Source organism: Rhineura floridana, chromosome 12 (genome assembly GCF_030035675.1).
Source record: "Rhineura floridana isolate rRhiFlo1 chromosome 12, rRhiFlo1.hap2, whole genome shotgun sequence".
NCBI classification, from domain to species: Eukaryota; Metazoa; Chordata; class Lepidosauria; order Squamata; family Rhineuridae; genus Rhineura; species Rhineura floridana.
Genome location: NC_084491.1, coordinates 4,652,711 through 4,672,908, shown reverse-complemented (window position 1 = coordinate 4,672,908; position 20,198 = coordinate 4,652,711). Strand labels below are relative to the sequence as shown.

The 20,198-nt window shown below is 46.6% G+C and overlaps 1 protein-coding gene across 3 annotated transcripts in view; it reads left to right on the top strand.

Moving 5' to 3' along the window:
* Nucleotides 1–3,613, top strand: part of LOC133368824 (hexokinase-2-like) — a 78,645-nt gene extending 75,032 nt beyond the window's left edge. For all 3 annotated transcript variants that reach the window (XM_061593527.1, XM_061593526.1, XM_061593528.1), the window contains exons 17-18: nt 358–591; nt 1,496–3,613. In XM_061593527.1, the coding sequence (XP_061449511.1) occupies nt 358–591; nt 1,496–1,640 (379 nt within the window). In that variant the 3' untranslated portion in view covers nt 1,641–3,613. The remainder of the gene's footprint in view (nt 1–357; nt 592–1,495) is intronic.
* The last annotated feature ends 16,585 nt before the right edge of the window (nt 3,614–20,198 follow it).

The following is a 20,198-nucleotide window of genomic DNA, read 5'->3' as shown; positions in this document are numbered from 1 at the left end:
TGAAGTGGTTAGACTATCTTTCCCTGGATCAATTTGGGTTGATCTTGGGAGTCTGCAAACATTTTGTATTCCCCAGAGCTCAGACAAAAGCTCGGAGTTCTGTGAGGCTCGGATGCTTACATACCACCCTTAGCTGGTCCAGAAAAAGATTGTATATTTTACCTCATTTGTTATTTCTGCATGGCATCCCCTAGTTTCAGGTGCCCAGAGCAATGGTACCCCTTTGTGACCTACAGGCAGATAGAGGTTCGAGCCGTCTTCTGTCCATTCTAGCACAACTGCCAAGAAGTGTCTGTCTCTGCCTTTTCCTAAGGCTGCACTCTCTCTCTCTCTCTCTCTCTCTCCTGGCCCCTCCAGTGACCGCCTTGCCTTGCTGCAAGTCCGTTCCATCCTCCAGCAGCTTGGCCTAGAGAGCACGTGTGATGACAGCATAATAGTGAAAGAAGTCTGCATTGAGATAGCTCAGCGTGCTGCTCGGCTCTGTGGGGCAGGAATGGCTGCTGTGGTAGACAAAATCCGGGAGAACCGTGGCCTGGACTTCCTCAAGGTCACCGTCGGCGTGGACGGGACCCTCTACAAATTCCATCCTCAGTATGTGCATCTGCTTGGGCCTTGCCTACCCTTGAGGGGGGGTATGGGAAGGGATTGGTGACTGCAGTGTTGCTGCTTCTGCTCAGAATTGGAAAGACGAGGAAAACTGATCCATTTGGGCAGGGGGTGTCAAGCTACATCTGGTCCTAGAACTTGACCCCATTTGCCCAGGGTTATTTGTGTGCTTTACATTTTTGCAAGAATATTCCTGCACCAAAGTAGCGCAAAGCGACAGATAAATTTACTCAGTTCCTGCCACACAGAAGGATTGAAGTCTTGGCACCTTCTGATCCCAGGAAGGGCCTGCTCAGTTCTCTCCCCCCCCCCCATTTTTGATGTCAAGCAAGTATAGTCCTTAGAGCTGGGAAGATATGATGGACAATGTGTGGTTTGACCCATCATTCCTGCTTTCAGGCATACCGTCCAAGCCCTAAGGACCAGAAACTTGCTTCAAAACAAAACAAAGCAAAACTCTCTCCCCCACCAAGATACATAAATTTGCACCCACTCAGAGCAATTTCTAAGATCACATCAGGTGACTGTGGGATTCAGTGTATGGCATGAAGTGACGTGTGTAATTTGTTAAAAATTCAAAGAACCTCAAAACTCCTTTACTTCCCAGCCTCATTCCTTGCTTACAAGGAATTACAATCAATTATAATTGATTGTATGTTTATTTTTAATGCCAAGGCAAGAAATACAAAGAAAATTAAGCTACAAGCAATTTAAAACGTAGAAGGGTGGAAATAGGGGGAGGGGATGACACCGGATAAGAGGGGGGTGAGGTAGTGAAGGATTGGCCCTCCCGGCGTGGCAGAGCCCCTGGCCGGCTTCCTTCTGGCCGGCTTCCTCCTGGCCGGCTTCCTCCTGGCCCCCTCTCACTTTTTCTCCCCTTTCCCCGCAGCTTCTCCACAGTCATGCACGAGACAGTGAAGCTGCTTTCGCCCAAGTGTGAGGTGACCTTCCTCCAGTCTGAAGATGGCAGCGGCAAGGGTGCAGCGCTCATTGCTGCCGTGGCGTGCCGGATCCGGGAGGCAGGCCAGCACTAAACGGATGGGGCACCAGAGCCGGGTCCAGCCAACCCACAGCCATGCATATCCCTTGCTCTTCCTGAGCCTCCTCATCACCACTGGCCAAATCCCCGCTTTGCTTTTTCTCTGACGGTGCCACTCCTGAGACCCAAGGCCTTGTGTCTCCTGGACCAGAAGTATTCCTTGAACTCCTCTGCACGCTATGCACGCGCATATCAAGTGAAGCCTCAAGTGGTGTTTGAGTGTCTCTCTCTCGCATGCAGTATTGGGGCCAGATGGCCTCCTCCACCACCCCAATCTGTGTCTTCTGTAGAAAAGGTGAGCAGCTAAGAGACCTGCATTGCCACGTTGCAGCCAGTGGTACCGGTCTTCCTTATCCGTGCCTGAACTTTAGGATCAGCGTAAGAAGAAGCCAATCCTCTCTGAATATTGGGCTGAAATATGAAATGGAATATTGGGATGAAATATTTCTGTTCCAAAAAAAGCCACAGCCCCTCTTTATTTAAAAAAGCACAGGGTAGACCTGGACCGGAATGTCTGTGAAAGGATATCAAGTTTCCGTACAAGGAGTTCGGGAGCATCCTGCCATTAAAAATACCTATATTAAGGTGGCTCATTAAGTGCCTGGGAATATTTGGTGTCTTGTGGTAGAGTCCTGTATTCCAGCTGGCCCCTTCCCCATTAGATTTAGGTCTTTGTTGATGGTGTGAGGGGGGGCCTGTGCATCTGGGTGTTTGGCGGCTTGTGTTGTGTTTCCTCTGCCCTCTGTTGCTTCTGTAAATAGAACTATCACCAAACAGAAGCCTGTTTACTCCTCCCTGTCCCCCCCCCCCAAAAAAAAGTTTTGCAATGCACTATATTTTTATCTGGGTTTGGGGGATAATTTAATATTTTATCTCTGAAAATAGCACCTTCACCTTACCTCGCAACTGGCTTGATGCTTTATAGCAAACGTCTTGCAAACTGTGTGTCTCTGTCTGTATATAGTATTGAAAAGAAAAACAGATCTTGTCTGTGTAATAGTGAAGAGTGTTTCAGGAAGAAAAAGGACTTTTGTAAAATGAAAATGTTTCTGGGAATGGGGGTGGGGTTTTTTGGTGGGGGAACAATAGGACAAAAAACTCCCAAGAAGAAATATTCAACAGAGTTGATCATTTAGGGACTGATCAGTGGAATCTGTGAATGGGAAGGCTGTGTGCTAGCGAAAGGGGGGAACTGGCTACGTTCTCATCACCACTGCTGGAATTTGCCACTTGCGCACACCACTTTGGGCGCAGTCCTCCAAACACTGTTGCTGTGCAGCCTTTGGTCTTTTCCAGAGCATCTGTGCAGGAACCTTGCGCAAGCTCTGTTGCAATGAATAGAGGCTGTGCAGCTGTGATGTTTCGACTAGCTGCTTACTCTTAATCAGTGAAAGTCCTGCTAGCATCAGGGGAAGAGGGTAAGGCCTGAAGATGTCTTGGAAGGGTAACACTGAATCATTGCAAAATGAAACACAGTTTCTGTGTGGAAATTCCTCTGCTATCTGCAGGTCTGTTTCACTTTGGGCCGTATATGTTTCAGACTTGAGTTTTAATCAACTAGAATTTTGATTTCTAGTTTCTGGAAGATCAAGGTCTGGGCCTAGTTATTTTCTTCCCAGCCTCTGCTACTGTGGAAATTCAGGGATATACACAATCTAAGCATGCTAGGAGTCCACAGTGGCCAAGTTTCACCTTGTAGCCATAGAGATGGCTCCACGCTATATTTACTCCAAACTTCGTTTTAACATTCTGTCTCTCTCTTTTTCCAAATCTATCTTAATTAGCAGCTTCGAAGGCCATTACTAAACCCTTTTGTTTTGCTTCCAATTGCTCATCAATTTGTTTGGTTGTTAAAAGGAAATATATGATGTTCTAATGGAAAATTGCTGCACTGGGAGAACATGTGGTTCCTGAACTGCTAACCAGTTAGTTTCTATTAAAATAAAGAACAAATATTTTTGGTATCTATTTAATGCAAGCAGTGCCTGCTTGTGTGTACACAAGAAATCCTTGGTGAGACTGAGTTTGAAGAGAAATTTTTCCCTCTGTTTTTTATCTTTATAACTATATATTTATGTGGCTTGGAATGACTGAAGTACAGAAAGAATATCTCTAGTAGTGAAATGCAGATTCAGGTTAAAAGCACATTACTTTTTTCTCTCTATCCTTTTTAAATTTTAAATGCATATTTTATAAAAGCTTCAAAGTTGCAATAAAGATGACAGTTCTGAAAACAACGTGTAGAAATTGCAGAATGGGAGTCTGATGGTCCAACATCAAGATAAATTTGAATTTTTTTTAATTAGAAAAAATGACTAATGCAAAACTAAACAGCATCTTTATGTAACAGTTGTACTGGAAATAATTATCCCTGCCTGCTGAAATAATTGAAACCCAATTCTTGGATCTATTGTATAACAAATAGTGTATATTTTTTAAAACTTGAATGTAAGTGGTTGCTAGACTGTACCTCCTCTGGGCATGTATTTCACTAGTAGTGAGCTTTCTTTAGTGAACAGCAATTTTTTACTTGACAATGATAGTTTTATTACGGGAAAGAAGTAGCAATAAAGTATGTTTTGTGTGACAGTTCAGATCCAGACTCATTGCTACAATTCATGAGGTTAAATGCAAGGTTCCTAAATCACTTGGTTGGTCTCAAGGATATGGAAACAATCCTGCTGGTTCCAAGTAATGGTGGGTCCATCCACTCTGGTGTCCTGTTCCCAGCAGTGGCCAGCCTCCAGGGAAGGCACAGCCAGAGCGTGAAGGTCAGAGTCTTGCCCTGGTGTTTGTCCCCAGTGGCTGGCACTCAAAGGTCCTGTCTACCACTTAAGCGTAGTAGCCATCAGTAGGCTTCTCCTCTGTGTATCTGTCCAAGTTCTTTAAAGCCTCCTCATCTAGAACCCCTGCAAATTACAATCGTGACTTCCATAGATGACGGAGTCGTAGCAGGATGCTTAGCTGTACAAAGTGTCTCCTCTCCCCTTCCCCCACCAGCTGTAAAGGGCTGAATGCTGCAAGTGTTAACCAGGTAGCAGAAGCTCCTTCAGGCAGCCTCTGGGCTGGCTGGTTCTCCCTGGGAGGTTGGCAGTGGCCGTTCAGAGCCACTGAAACCTCAGCTTCCAGAAACCAGAAAAATGGGAAGTGGATGCTTTGGCTTTTATCTACCAAATTTAAACAGCTTTCTGGGTGTATATAGCAGCTTTCCTGTAGACCTTCTGGAAGGCTTAAATTGGGAGAATCTGCTGTATGGCATAGCTTTGGATTGCCCTAGCCTTTCCACCTCTCCATGGCTGCAGTGAACTGATGCATCCTCTGAGCATGCTGATCGTGTCAGGATCATTCAGAGATGGCTGCTCCAGTGACTGCAACTGCCCTCTCTTCTGTATCAGTCAGGAATGAAGATGTCAAAACTTCAAAAAATTAAAAGAAAGGAGAACAGGATTGGTACAGAAAATTAGACATTGCGGAGGGTAGAGAATTGAAAATGCACACAAACATTTTCCCTTTCAGAATTAGCAGCGAAATCATGTTATTTACATAATGGGTATGTTCATTTCACAGTCAATACCTTCTGTTTTTGCGTGACATTGATCTCTACACGTTTTTAAGCTTAATACTAAGAGGCTTCTTTTGTTCACCACAATGTTGATGGCATCTGGTTTTAATTCAGTTTGGCAACTCATTAAAAACAATGTGCAGGTAGTTTAGAATGTGGAGTAATTGCATGAGTTGGTCATATATTTGCATCTTACTATTTGAATAAAATTTAGAAATTTCACTTTTTTAATTTAAAAACTTCATAAATAGATCACTTTTTACTTTATAATGACTGTATTGTACACAATGCATGTCATTTTCCTTAAAGCAGTAAAACCTAGGTTTTATTACATTAGTATTGCATATTTTAATTTCCCCACCATAACCACCAGAAATGTCTGCAAATGTTAACTTACCTAGTTAACAAAATGCAACTGGAGGCAGGCAGAGCTATTAAAAAGTGGGAGGAAGGCTTTGCAGTGAAAATGTTTGAATGCTGCCTCTAGCAGAAGCCTCTTTTCCCCAGGCAGTGGGACAGATGATCAATCAGCATACCATGTCAGACTTGCAGGGGATACATCATCAAATGATGGGATGCTGCTATGAGAAAAGTATTCCGTCACACAGGGAAGAAGCATGTCAAGGCTAGGCCACAATCCAGCCCCCCAGATATTTATGTTCTTTGTGTGGGGAGGGAGTTTTTGCAACACGGGTCCCCACCTGCAGCCTAAACTCTTGCAGTCCAGTGGGAGGGTTACCTCCTCAGCCACTACATGTGAAAGTGTGGCTTGAGCCCCTCCAATGTAATGACTTGGTGTCTTATGAATTGGGGCTCTCCAGGCATCTCCTTGGATGCATTTACCTGTATGGAAACATTTAAAAAATATCCCCGTCATCGGTGTAGCTGAAAATATTTGGCTGCCACAGGGATTCTTCACAGGGAACATTTCCCATGGCTACTGCCTTTAGGAAGCACCACTTGGGAAATGCAAATATTTTTGTCGTTTTATTAACCAAAACTAGGATTTACAGTATAAAAAGTTAATAGGATTGATGCTGATAGCTGCCTGTCATTCAATTGCTCGGTGCTGGAAAAACCAAGATGGACTATCACTGGACCGATGGTATAGGAAATTACGGGAATTTGCTTTGCTGGAGAAACTGACACAGAACTTGAAACTAGCAGCAGGCACTAAGAAGAAAGACACTTTCACGGACCAAGGGATGCCCTTTATTGAATTTACAACCAAGGAGGAACATCTTTGCCAAGTACCCAAACCCTTTATCAAGCTGTGGCTGGATTGATGAACTCTTATGTTTGACTTAAACACTGTAATAGCTCTCTCATAGAACAAAACAGGGTCGTCAAGGAGGGGGGAGCGGAAATATGTTATAGTTCCTTTTCTGTATTATTTGAAAATAAAAACAAAAGTCCCAATTATGGGTCAGGCCAGCTACTTGAAGGCACTGTGGAAACAGCCAATTTGTGAACTGTGACCAGTTGCAAAAGGGGGGTAGGAAGGGAGGACAATTGGTTCGCATGGAGTTGTGAAGCCTCTGTTGGCTATGTGCCTTTTGGGGTCATTTCATACACTGTCTTGAGGACTGATTCACACAAACATGCATTCCCAGATGACGCATGTGGAACACGTGAAGTAGGACTAAACGAAAGATTCAGGTCGGAGGAAAGGAAATAAGTTACTTACACAGCATGTAGTTAGCAATTTGCTACCACATGATGGAATAACAACCACCAACTTGGATGCCTTTAAAAGGAGATTAAACAAATTCATGGAGGATGAGATTACCAACAAATACTAGCTACAATGTTTATTTTACCTCCACTGTTAGAGACCTGTTATTATTGAGGCTCGCCAGTGAGGAGATTACTGTTGTGCTTACGTCCTGCTTGTGGGCTTTTCAGAAACATCTGACTGATAACTATGAGAATAGGATGTTGGATTAGATGGGCGTTTAGTCTGATTCAGCGGCACACTTTTTTACATTCTTGTGAAAGTGGCCTCCCAACATTTACTCTTCTTGGCAATGAAATGGTGGTGGGGCATTTTGCCCACAATTTTCCAAGTGGGGAGATAGAATTCACCAAAAAACACACACCCCAAAATAAAAATCTTCAGCTCTACCCTATGTGAACCAATTCAGTTGAAAAGCTTAAAGCTAATCCATAAACTGCTTCTGGTAAGGGTTGCTCTTTGTCCCTAACGTGAGTTGCCATATGAACAAGTGGCAAACATGGATGAGTGTGTTTGGTTTTAAGACCTTGGTGTTGTCATTTCCTTTAGAAGTGATGTCAAAAGCGATTTGGGTTCTTGGGCAAAGTACACTGTGATGCTGCCACATGGCTCTTGCTGCTGTTGTGCCCCCTTGAGAAACATGTCTTAGAAATTCCACTGAAATTTTAGCCCCCCCCCCAAAAAAAGTGGAGGGAGGTATCTCCTAAAGTAGCTGGAAAACCACAAAAATGATGACCCAGTGATGATTCATATACCCTATGAATAAGTCGTACAGTGTTACTCTGCCGATTATTTGACTGGTTTTCCATAACAATCATACATACTAACAGGAAACAGGCAGAGTGATCCAAACCGTAGGAAGCCAGTGGTAAATTATACCAGTGTAACCTACTCCTATTCCAAACTGTTCAGGAGCAGGATTAGTGCCTGCTGAGGCAGCCGGAGCCTGCCAGAAGAAGCCTTTGAAATAGAGTTTGCCTGACGTCACCCTTTTTGCCAGGGTAGCTTCTGCTGGGTCACCAGGTCACGCAACCGAGATCAACAGAGTTTGTAACGGGAAAATCTCCCCTGCCCCATCCTGCCAGCACCACTCCCCGGGAACGCCCCTTCTCCAGGATTAACCCCAGCCTTGGCTTAGCCAGCTGACCCTGGTTGAGCCGTGATGGAGGATGCATGCCAGTATGGCTATGGTTGAGTCAGGAGGGAGGGCTGCAGCTGGAGATCCACCTGTTCCAAGCTGCTCACCCTGGCAGAGCCTTGGGTTTGGATTGCTCCCTAATTCTCTGAGTGCCAGTCCTTATGTAGCCAAGAGTGTGGGCCAAGTTCAAGGTTCTGGGTTCAAGGTTCAAGGTACCTGGCCAAGTTGAAGTTTCTAGTTCTGGTGTACAAAGCCCTATACAGCTTGGGACCAGGATACCTGAAAGAGCGTCTTATCCCTTATATACCCAGTTGATCACTGCGCTCTGCAGGTGAGGGCATCCTGCAGATACCATCTTATCAGGAGGTCTGTTCTGCACAACAAAGGAAGTGGAACTTTAGCATTGTGGCACCTGCCCTTGGAATTTCCTCCCCTTAAATATTAGTGTGGTGTAGTGGTTAAGGTGTTGGACTACAACCTGGGAGATCAGGGTTCGAATCCCCACACAGCCATGAAGCGCACTGGGTGACCTTGGGCCAGTCACTGCCTCTCAGCCTCATGAAAACCGTATTCATAGGGTCGCCATAAGTCGGAATCGACTTGAAGGCAGTACACATTCATTCAAATATTAGGCAGGAGCCATCTCTGTTATCTTCGGCTCGTATTGAAGACTTTCCTCTTTCAACAAGCCTTTTAAGTTAAGACCTATCCCAGTCTGCGTCTGTGTTGGAATTGCTTTTTACTATGTTTTTTAAAAAAACGTGTTTCCCCTGAACAATATGTTTTTTAACCCTTTTTATTTAAGATGATTTTACAGCCTTTTTAAAGAATGTTTTTAAAGTTCTTTTATTGTATCTTAAGGTCTGTTTTTATGATGTTTTAAAGTGTTTTTACTGCTTTTGTTTGCAGCCCTGGGCTCCTGCTGGGAGGAAGGGCAGGATATAAATAAAATAAATAAATAAATAAATAAATAAGATGGCACCAATCAACAGGTATACTTTGCAGAAATGCAAGGTTTGCAGACGTACAATTTTTTGCAATTAAAAAACATCCTAAAAGGGGATGACTGTGAATAGCCTAATGAGGACTGAGCATGGCCAGAAGGAAAAGCGCTGACTCATTTGGGGGGAGGAATGGAAAGGGATACCCTGAAAGGACATAGAAGGATGAATGGAACCCTGACTAGGAGCACTGCAGCCTTTCGATTGAGCAACTGGCAAGGAGGCTAACAAGGTATTGTAATAATGCACACACATACAAACCCCCCAACCTCCCCCACCCCAGCAGCCCTTAGACTTCTTGTCGATGTATGGTCCAGACTTTGCTGCCCTTCTACTCTGCAGCTGGTGGGCAGTGGGCTGTTCTTTCCGGCATGGAGGAGGGCCGAGCCGGTTCCAGGTTTCTGGGGGCCCTTGAGCGCAGTGGCCCTCACCGGTACCAAGCCTGCTCCTCGCCTCCTGCCCACCATCTTTGTTGTTGCAGGGGCCCACTGGCGCCACTGCCACCTCCTCCTCAGCACCCGCCCTGCCCTTCCGCAGCTGAAGGCTGCTGTGAGCCCTTCCCCAGCTACTGCCGCCAGAAGCGTGTCAGGGGGTGGGAAACTTTGCCTTGCAGCACCGTGAGATGAAGTTTCCTATGCCCGGGTTGCTTCCAGGGGGGCGGGGCCCAACATGCTTCTGGCGGCAGCGGCTGTGGAAGAGGTCACAGTGGAGCACCTGAAGCCTCCAGCCACTGAAGGGAAGGGTGTGCACTGAGGAGGTAGCAGCAGTGAAAGGCCCCTGCAGCAACAAAGATGGCAAGAGGTCAGGCCTGGTAGTGAGGGGCCCCTGTGAGCTCCTAGGCCCTTGGGCCAGTGCCTGACTTGGCTGCCTGCTGGAGCCAGACCTGGAAGAGGGAAGGAAGCTCCCTGTAGTTGTTCCTTCTCAGGCCAATGGGTGTAGCCAGGTTGGTCTTCCCTGTTTCATGTTCTTCCCACTTAAATAGCTGCGTCCGCTGCTGAATAATTCAGTACTAGAAACTACTATCACAATGTAAAATATGAATGCCAGCAACACTTTAAGTCTAGGTGTCTATCCTCATGACAACACAAGAGAAGCACTGCAAATCAGGCTAGCACTTCATCTCAAACAGTCTTCCCCAATCTGGTGCCCTCCGTATATTGTTGGATTTCAATTTCCATTAGATTCAGTCAGCCATGACTAAAGAGTAAAGCAACATCTGAAGGCCACTAGGTTGAGGAAGGCTGTCCTGTTTTCCAGCATCTAGGGTGGCCCACATGGTACTTCTAGACGTTTGTAGCCAAGAGCTTACAACCTACATTTAGAGATGGGGAAAGGGAAGGGTAGAAATAAGGAACTAAAATACAAGCTAGTACAGTTACAGTACCTTGCACAAGTATACAGAGCCCTGACCAGTGCTCTCATATTACTGAATTACAAATGGTACATTGTAATTTCATTCTGTATGATATTTTATTTTGAAACACTGAAACTCAAAATCAATTATTGTAAGGTAACATTGGTTTTATGTTGGGAAATGTTTGTAAGAAACATAAAAAATTGAAACATGTTGCTTGCATAAGTATTCAACCCTTCTGCTGTGGAAGCTCCCAGTTTACACAGATGAAAGAAATTGCCTTATTGAGGATACAGTTACCTTACCATTGCCCTCCACCCGTGAACCATTAAAGTTGCCGTCACATTGTCAGGATAAACCCCACACTGTTGAAGGATCATTGGTCAGGCTGTGGATCTGAAGGAAAATGAAGACCAAAGAGCATTCTTCAAAAGTGAGAGATAAAGTAATCCAAATGCATAGGTAAGGAAAAGGGTACAAACTAATATCCAAGTGTTTGGATATCCCAGTGAGCACAGTTGGATCAATAATCAGGAAGCGGAAGCTGCATCACACCACCCAGGCACTGCCACGAAAAGGCCGTCCCCCAAAACTCGGAGCTCGAACAAGAAGGAGACTTGCGAGAGAAGTCACAGAGAGGCCAACGATAACTTTGAAGGAGCTACAGAGTTCAGTGGCTGGGAGTGGAGTAATGGTGCACCAGTCAACCATATCAAGAGCTCTGATAACACTGGCCTGTATGGGAGGGTGGCAAGAAAGAAGCCGTGACTCCAAAAGTACCATCTGAAAGCACATCTGGAATTTGCCAGAAAGCATGAGAGTGCCCCAGCTGCAATGTGGGAAAAGGTTTTGTGGTCAGATGAGACCAAGATAGAACCTTTTGGCTAAAACTCAAAGCACTATGTGTGTCGGAAACCTAACACTGCCCATGCCTCAAGACGCACCATCCCTACAGTGAAGTATGGTGGTGGCAGTATCATGCTGTGGGGATGCTTCTCATCAGCAGGGCCTGGGCATCTTGTTAAAATGGAAGGAAGAAAGTCAAGTCAGACCCTTGGCCCATCTAGCTCAGTATGGTCTACACTGACTGGCAGCAGCGTTTCAGGATTTCAGACGGGGAGTATTTCCTGCTCTACTTGGAGATGCCGGGAACTGAACCTGGGATCTGAGTGACTGGCTTTCTTCTAGGAATACATACCCAACATAAATGCATTGTTTCAGTTTGGACCAAATAAGGAGATCAGAAGGGCAGCCTGTCAGTTTGCTGCCCTAATTTTGATTTTTGGGAATTACAAGCACTGCACAATTCTGCTCAGCTCCCAGATGGAAAAGCAAGTGCTTGGCTAGGCACCAGGTGGCAATACTGTGCTTTCAATCAACATCAAAACGCGGCCCATTCAATAGCTGTTCCTTGGCCAAGGTTGCACGAAGCAGGTAGATTAGCTCAGTTCTCATAGCAGTTCCTGTAAAGAACGATCGATATTCCAGGAGGGGTCTACGGCTGCTTGACAATAACTTCTCAGCAGCACCTTCCCCCCCCCCCCAAATACACTGAAAATAGATTCTGGCGTTAAGCCCTGAATGCTCGATGCATTTGGAAAAAAATACAGCAGGATGTAGTCAGTACCACCACGGATGTCCAGCACTGCAGGGGGCTGGGAGCAACTTAATTAAATCCAGCACTGAGGTGGATATTTCCCAACCCAACAGTGGGTTGCAACCAAATGACATTTCTCCTACTCTTTGCAAAGGCACCAACAGGTAGTATTTATATCAGGCCTGGCCAACCAAGAAACTTGAAACTACTTGCTAATTGCAGCAGTGGATGTTATGCGCTCCTGGTCCCTTCTGTGCCTGAAGAGGATTCGGAAGCCCGACCATGCACACTTGTCAGTATTTCAAATCAGGTCCTACACTTGTGAGTTCTGGCACCCTAATTCTCCTTGAGTCTGTGAGTTCAAATCCCCGCTCGTGTCTCCTGGGCATCAAGGGCCAGCTAAAGATCACCCTCACAGGGAGTGGCTCAGGGGTTATGTGCCCTGCCACCTGTGCAGCCGTGGGCAAGCGGCATAGTCCCAAGGAGCCTAGTTGCCCCCTAGCTGGCAGTTGCGGGCAAGGAAGGGGCTGGCTTGTGCAGGTGTGGCAAGCTGAGCAGGCCCTAGCCAGCTGGGGAGGACTAGCCTCAGAGGGAGGCAATGGGAAACCCCCTCTGAATACCGCTTACCGTGAAATCCCTATTCATAGGGTCGCCATAAGTCAGGATCGACTTGAAGGCAGTCCATTTCCATTTGGGTCAGTCACTGACTCTCAGCCTCAGGAGAAGGCAATGGTAAACCCCCTCTGAACATCGCTTACCATGAGATCCCTCTTCATAGGGTCGCCATAAGTCAGGATCGACTTGAAGGCAGGCCATTTCCATTTTTACTCTCTAGCACTGGTGTTTACTTTTCAAGGCAAAGACCTGAGTCTCAACCACTTCAGGCCAGGAGGTTTCTGGTCCATGCCCAGAAGTCCCTGAGAGACTGACCCCGTAAACCTTGTTACTGGGCCTGGAGGACCCAGAGGACCATCAGGAGGCTCGCCTGACCAGTCTCCAGCAAGTGTGTCCTCCTGGAGGAGCCGTGGCAGCAGACTCAGAACGGTTACCAATCTGAGAATCAGGAAGCGGAGAAGCCAGCAGGAACCAGGTCTGAATTCCAGAGAGCACCGCAAGCTGCCCATGGATGACCCCTGAGCGGTAGGGAGTGGAGGAGGCAGGGATGCTTCAGGGGGAGAATTGTGCATGTCTGAAGTGGCTGACTGGCTAGCCCCTCATGCTAACACTAGCAGCTTGGATCAGGGGCAGCTAGACAATCAGCGCCCACCCACTACTTACATGGTTCCTCAGCTACCATCTCCTGACAGCTATTGGAAAGGGGAGGGATTCCCTTCCTTTCTTGATTACATATAGCGGCTCCTACTAACGATCAGCTTTCCCTGCCGTAGCAACCTGTGGTGGCATTGCTAAAACATGCGTGGGCCCTTCTGTCACACACCCTGCTTCTGATGGCTTCCTTGCATGAACAGGGTTGCGCCTTTTGTTCCACATGATATGCTTCTATGGCAGATGCCCTTCTCACATAGAAAGCCAGGTAGGCCGTGGCCAGAGCTTGGAAAAGTTACTTTTTTGAACTACAACTCCCATCAGCCCCAGCCAGCGCCATGCTGGCTGGGGCTGATGGGAGTTGTAGTTCAAAAAAGTAACTTTTCCAAGCTCTGGCCATGGGCCAAGCCATCAAGACAGAACAGTGTCCAGTCATTGGACAAGCTGAGGTGAGTAGAGTATGTGACTTGCCTCTCTCTCTCTCTCTCTCTCTCTCTCTCTCTCTCTCTCTCTCTCTCTCTCTCTGTCTCCCTGTCTCCCCTTGTGTGAATCAATCATCTCTTAATTTTTCATTTTGCTAACAAAGGAAAAACTTTCACTACTGTGAGTGGGAGTCTTGCCACAACATTGGCAGCTGCTGATTTCAGAAGCTTCTCAAGCAAATGGCCTGCATTGATGGTACCACTTGCTCAGTGGCTGCCTTTTGTGTGGGAAGCTAAGCAGGGTCAGGCCAGGTTAGTACTTGGATGGGAGACCGCCCGGAAATCCCGGGTGCTGTAGGCTTAAAGGAAGTCAGTGGTAAACCACTTCTGAATACCTCTTACCATGAAAACCCTATGAATAAGTCGCTGTAAGAAGGCATATAACAACCACAAGGTCTGGGAAATGGATGTTTCCAGGGCCGGCCCTTCCATTAGGCAGAGGGAGGCAGGTGCTTCAGGCGGCCCATGCAGGAAGAGACGGTGGATGCAGGGGTGATGAACACATTCACGATGAAGAAGGAAGGGTGACAGAAACAGCCATCTGGCACTGTGCCACTTAAGCAGCAATCATCTGGGGGAGGCTGGCTGGTGTGTGTTAGTGCAGTAATTGTGCTCCAGCTACCCAGCCCCAGCCTCTGGCCTCTCTTGGAGCCAGTCAGTGTGCAAGGGGATCTGTGCTGACTGTGATTGGCTGCAGTGAGTGCTCACCTCGCTGGATCCAGAGCCCCTCAGAGGTCGCTTTTCAACGCAAACACAAGCTTTCGGGGCTTGGGGCTTGGGCAGCTTGACTGGCTGTAGAGACAGAGGCACTCCAGGAGGGGGCTGCCTGCAAAACAAGTAACAGGACTGTGTCCGGTAGGGTTGCCAGGTCCATGGCCTGAGACTGATCCTGTATCTTTAGGAGAAGAGAAAGTCAGCCAAGTGCAGGTGTTCTTGCAACACTGTAATGGGAAAAGCCACAAGGTGGAATTCTCCCTTCCCCCTGCACAACTTTTAAAGATACAGAAGACCTCTTGGAGGCCACGCCTGGCAACTTTCTCTTCTCCTAAAGATACAGGATCAGTCTCAGGCCCTGAACCTGGCAACCGTAGTGTCCGGAGGCATCCAGTCATGAATACACACCTGCTCTTGAACAGCAGCGGGGAGCCTCCTGTGGTTGCACGGCTTCTTTGGCCCACCAGGCCTCCCCATTTGGCCCACAAGGCCACTTCAGTTCAGCCACACACACCGGCCCTACGCCTGATGTCTTCTATGGCTTCAGGTGTGGGGCAGGTAAAGAAGCTGCTGGGAGGCAGGGCTTGGAAAAGTTACTTTTGTTGAACTACAACTCCCATCAGCCCCAGCCAGCGCCATGCTGGCTGCGGCTGATGGGAGTTGTAGTTCAAAAAAAGTAACTTTTCCAAGCTCTGCTGGGAGGTGCAAGGATCTTGGCATGCCTTGATGCTAAGCTGATCATCGGGGCTTCTATGCATAACGCTATGCAGAAATGGCTCACCTGAGGTCATTGTGGAGATCAGGCAATAAGATAGGTGGGCAGCCCCACCCATTTGCCAAATTTTGCCTGCCAGGGGTGGGGGAGATAAGGATGGCAGCAAGCCAAACGGGGCCTGGGAAAACCAGTAGTGGATCAGCGGGTGGGCTTGGTGGGGTGCGCTGCTCATCTGACCTCCCTCCAGCTGAGTTCCTGCTTCATACTGGGACAGAGAGGGGGAAGGTCAAAGCAGCTGTGTGGTTGGTGCAGTGCAAATGTGCCGACAGAAGATTGACTCTGCCAGGGTGTTTGCACTGCACTGACTTTGCCACCACCTTGCCTCCCCCTCTCCCTCCACTATTGGTGAAAGCCCTGCACAGCAACACCAACTCGCTGCTGGCTTCTATACACCATGGCACCAAAATGGAACCTTCATATCCAGGGACAGTATACCTCTAGGTGCCATGTGCTGGGGACAAACTGCACGGAGAGCTGCTGACCTGGGTGTCTGTGAGCAGGAATGGACTCCACAGGGCCAATAAACTGAAGCCATCCTGACTCCCCCTGGTATAAACAGAACCTTCAACATATTGCGCAGGGACAATATCGTGTTAAAAGGGAAATCCTACACAATTACAGTGTGGCGGTGGTGGCTCAACCCCTCAGCTATCCCTTCTGTGTGTCGGGGAGCCTCAGTATAGGCCTTGGAAAGCAGATACACTCATCCTCAAATAACTAGCTTGGGGGCTTATTCCCCTATATTTTCCCCAAGGCATCTGAATTCCTTTTTTCTTGCTGTCTCATTTTCCCAGTCTTCCTGGCCCCTTTTTCTTCCTCCTCTGTCATTTCCCTTTCTTTTCTCCCTCCTTCCGTCTGCTCTCTTTCTTCTGGGGGTGGCTACTTGTGTAGCAGCAAGAAATGCAGGCCCGGAATGGAAGAACTCCAGCTGGGAAATGCTTCTGAAGAACAAGACTGGAAGGCAGCAATATAATAAAAGAGGGAAGGAGAGAGAGAGGGTGTGTGTACTGCCTTCAAGTCGATTCCAACTTATGGCGACCCTATGAAGAGGATTTTCATGAGGCCGAGAGGCAGTGACTGGCCCAAGGTCACCCAGTGAGCTTCATGGCTATGTGGGGATTCGAACCCTGGTCTCCCAGGTCATAGTCCAACACCTTAACCACTACGCCACACTGGCTCTCGAGAGAGTGAGGCAACAGTGGCGATGGTCAAGGAGAAACAGAAATCCAGTTGCCAGATTGTATGGGAAGCAGGGATGTTGTCATCCAGGGTCTTGGTGTGTGTGTTTCTTAGATCCTTAACTTTTGGGGGAGCAAACCAATCAGCATGAAAAGGGAGTCTGTTAACATGCTTCCTTGTCCTTCCCTGCTGATTGGAACCAGTCATAGTGAAAGGAGGTGAGTCAAACACTGAGAAGACTCTTTTTAGTAGCTAACACTCTCTCCTTCCATGCTGATTAGCTCCTAGGGACGTCTGTTGTTCTGGGAGAAGGCATTAATGAGGATCTCATTCTCAACCCAGAAGCAAAAAAGGAGGGAGGGAGGCGGCTGTGACTATCAGGAAGGGACCTGGCACTTTTAAAATTGCAACTACGCGACTGATGGGAAGTTGGTCATGCAAAGAAAAAGAAGGGCTGCCTGGCTTTGTTTCAGTCACCTTTGGACCTCTGAGTGAGGTTCACTTGAACTGCTGAGCGAGTGCAACTTGGGTCTGTTCAAACTTTTGCCAAAGAGCTTTCTCCCCGCAAGTTCCAGGAACAGCCGTGTCTCTTGGAGTCATCCATCAGTATTAAATATTGCATGTTTTCTGCAAGCTTCCTGGCTTTGTTAAACTGCTGCAAAGTTTTGGAGCATGACAGAAATTTGGACTCAAAAATGTTTTTTATTTCTGAAGACCACAGGCACTCTCTGTTCAAGCTAGTCCCTTCTAATCTAGCATGCCGTTTGATCTCCCCTCCACTGGCATTGTGTCTGCATCTTCTGTGGAAGAGGAAGGAAAAAAGAGGCTCAGTCTGGATGGCGTGTCTGTCCCCACCTCATGAGGAGGTCATCCCAAGTTGTGCAGAGAAGTTCTTCAGTAATTACTGTCTCCCTTCAGCGTTTTGACAGGCCGCATGTCAGTCTGACGATCACCCTCCTGCTTTGAAAATATTCCTCGCATTGGGTAAGGTCCAACATTGTGCCAGTGGCTGTGATGGGACATAATACAAAGTTACAGAATTTAACTCTTCAATGGTCATGTTTTTTCAGGATCACTTAAGTAATGATGAGAGGCAGTGTGCCAGCGCCCTGCCTTATTCACTGAGTTTTTCAGAGGGTCCCATTCTTAAATTGCTCCTGGTCTTAAAACAAGCTGCCGTTCTTTAAACAGAGGTTGTCATTGTCTGTCATGTCACAAATTAAAAAGACAATTAAAAAAACCCACAAATCCTAGGGGGTTGAAGCACAGCTCTACTGTGGGGCACTGTTGCCCCACCCAGGGCTGTATACTGCTGTGTGCTCTTGGGTCCTCTTCCCTGCAGGGGGTGGGGTTGCCAGGTGACCTACTCTGGCGCTGGTGCTGGTAGGTTGGTTATTGACACAACTGCTGCCACCAGCATAGTGGGGAAAACAGGATGCCTGGAGCTGAGCGGATTTATGGGGAGGAATAGTTCCCTGTGGGGATCAGCAGGAAGACTTGGCCCTAGGCACTGTTTGCTCTCAGCATATGGGCAAAAACCACTGAAAGGACCTCAGGATCAGTAGTGTAGTGGCAAATTCAGAAGTGCAGGGCCCCTTCATGTTAGCCACAGCCACACACACCACTGTTGAGAATGAGATCCTTGTTTATGCCTTCCCCCACAACAACAGACACCCCTAGGAGCCAATAAGCATGAAAGAGGAGAGAGTTAGCTACTGAAAAGAGTCTTCTCAGTTGCTGACTCACCTCTTTTCATTCTGATTGGCTCTGGAAGGACAAGAAAACATGCTACAAGACTCATTAGTAGCCACCACACTCTCCTTTCATGCTGATTGGCCTGTAGGATGCTGGAGACATAGGGACCCTGCTAGGACCTTGTTCCCAAAAAAGTCTAAGACTGCCCAAGACCCTGGATGACTATACCCCTGCTCAGGATCCTTGGTGTCCCAGGATGCTGACATTTCACATCTGAGTCCTGGGTCATGACAGGTTGGGTCACATCTGCCAGACAGCATTAGCATTTCAGAAAGTGCTCAAACTGCCTGTGAATTGAGGCATTGAGTTAGTGCAGGGGCCGGTTTAAAGTACTGCCTAAAATCCCAGTGGGATCATTATAGCTACTTCCCTGGCAGCATGGGTTGCTTCGAATGGCCAACTTGAATCGATTATCTGGAGCACCTTGGCCATCTCAGCTCCCGGAGAAGAAAAGAGCCTTTTCAGTAATTTCCTTTCTTTTCTCTGTGCTTGGAATGCCAATTGCTTTCAGCTCCTGGGTTCTCTTCTCTTCTCGAAGGATGTCAAACAGGCCCTATAAACAATTTTAATGAAATCTGATTTGCTACAGGATGTATCTGACCATATCCCTTGCAACAGATTCCTGCTCCCTGCTGAAACACAGACATAAAACAGAACTGTAGCTTAAACAAAAATCTGGTGTGTTAGGAAGTTGCTAATGAGATGGTAATGACATACTAAGAACACTTATCAGCTACTTGGGTTTAAAAAGAAGTCTTTGTAACTCCAAAAAACTGGAATTTGGATAATCCTAAAATGTAAAATTTCCATGTGTAGTTTTATCTTTTGTCCCCTGTTGAATAATAATGAAATGAGAGCTAAACAAATACTGCTTAAAAACAATCTTATCAGATGGTTGAAAGATGGCCTTGTGTTGCTTTTTCCCTTCCTTTTTAAAAAAAACACTGGTCAACACTAATTTTATTGCCAATGATGTTTGATCGATTTTAGGGTAACTTTGTGTCGCTGATTCCGAATATGGCATTGGTTTTGCTCAATTGGCTCTAATTTTTGAGATAATGGATGCCCCCATTGAAAAACATAACAAATTCAAAAAATTTAATGGTCAGGCATAGCCTACCCACGAATGACATGGAAAGTGTCTCAAATCATACAAAAGTAAACACATGAAACACCTAATGGCGTTGTATTCAGTACAATAACATTAAAACAAAGTAAGCTGATTCAGATAATCACAATTAATGCATAGAAAAATGCTGTGTGTACGATTTTCTTTTATGTGGGGCATCAGGACAATCACGTTGGAGGCTCCAGCAGTAGTCTGCTATCATGTGTCCGTCCCATCTGCCTTGATACCTTTCCTCCATCACCTTTATATCCTGATGGAACCTCTCCCTTTGTTCCTCACTAAAATCACCAAGATTATCCAGAAATCTGTCTAAGTGGCTATGGAGATAGTGTACCTTTATGCTCATATTAGTACCCAAATATTTAAAGTTAGCGAGCATGTTTTGCACCAATTCTTCATAATTGTCTGCTTTGTGGTTACCCAAGAAGTTCTTGACAATTGAGACATAACTGCACCAGGCAGAAGCTTCAACATCATTCATAAATTTAGTGAAATTCAAATCATTGATGAGTTTACGAATTTTAGGACCATCAAAGATTCCTGCTTTTAGTTTTTCCATAGTCAGTCCAAGGAACGATCTACAAATGTATTTGAAGCAATCACCATCTTTGTCCAAGGCCTTAACAAATTCCTTCATCAGTCCAAGCTTGATATGGAGTGGTGGGAGAATGATTTTTTCTCTGTCAACCAATGGCTTGTTAATGATGTTCACTGCACCTACAGTCATGTGTTCCCTTGAAAGGCCATGCCACTTTTTTCCAATGATCTCGCTTTGCCCTACTATCCCACAAGCAGATGAAACAAGGGTACTTCGTGTATCCACTTTGCTGCCCGAGCAAGAAGTTCACCATCTTTAGATCAACACA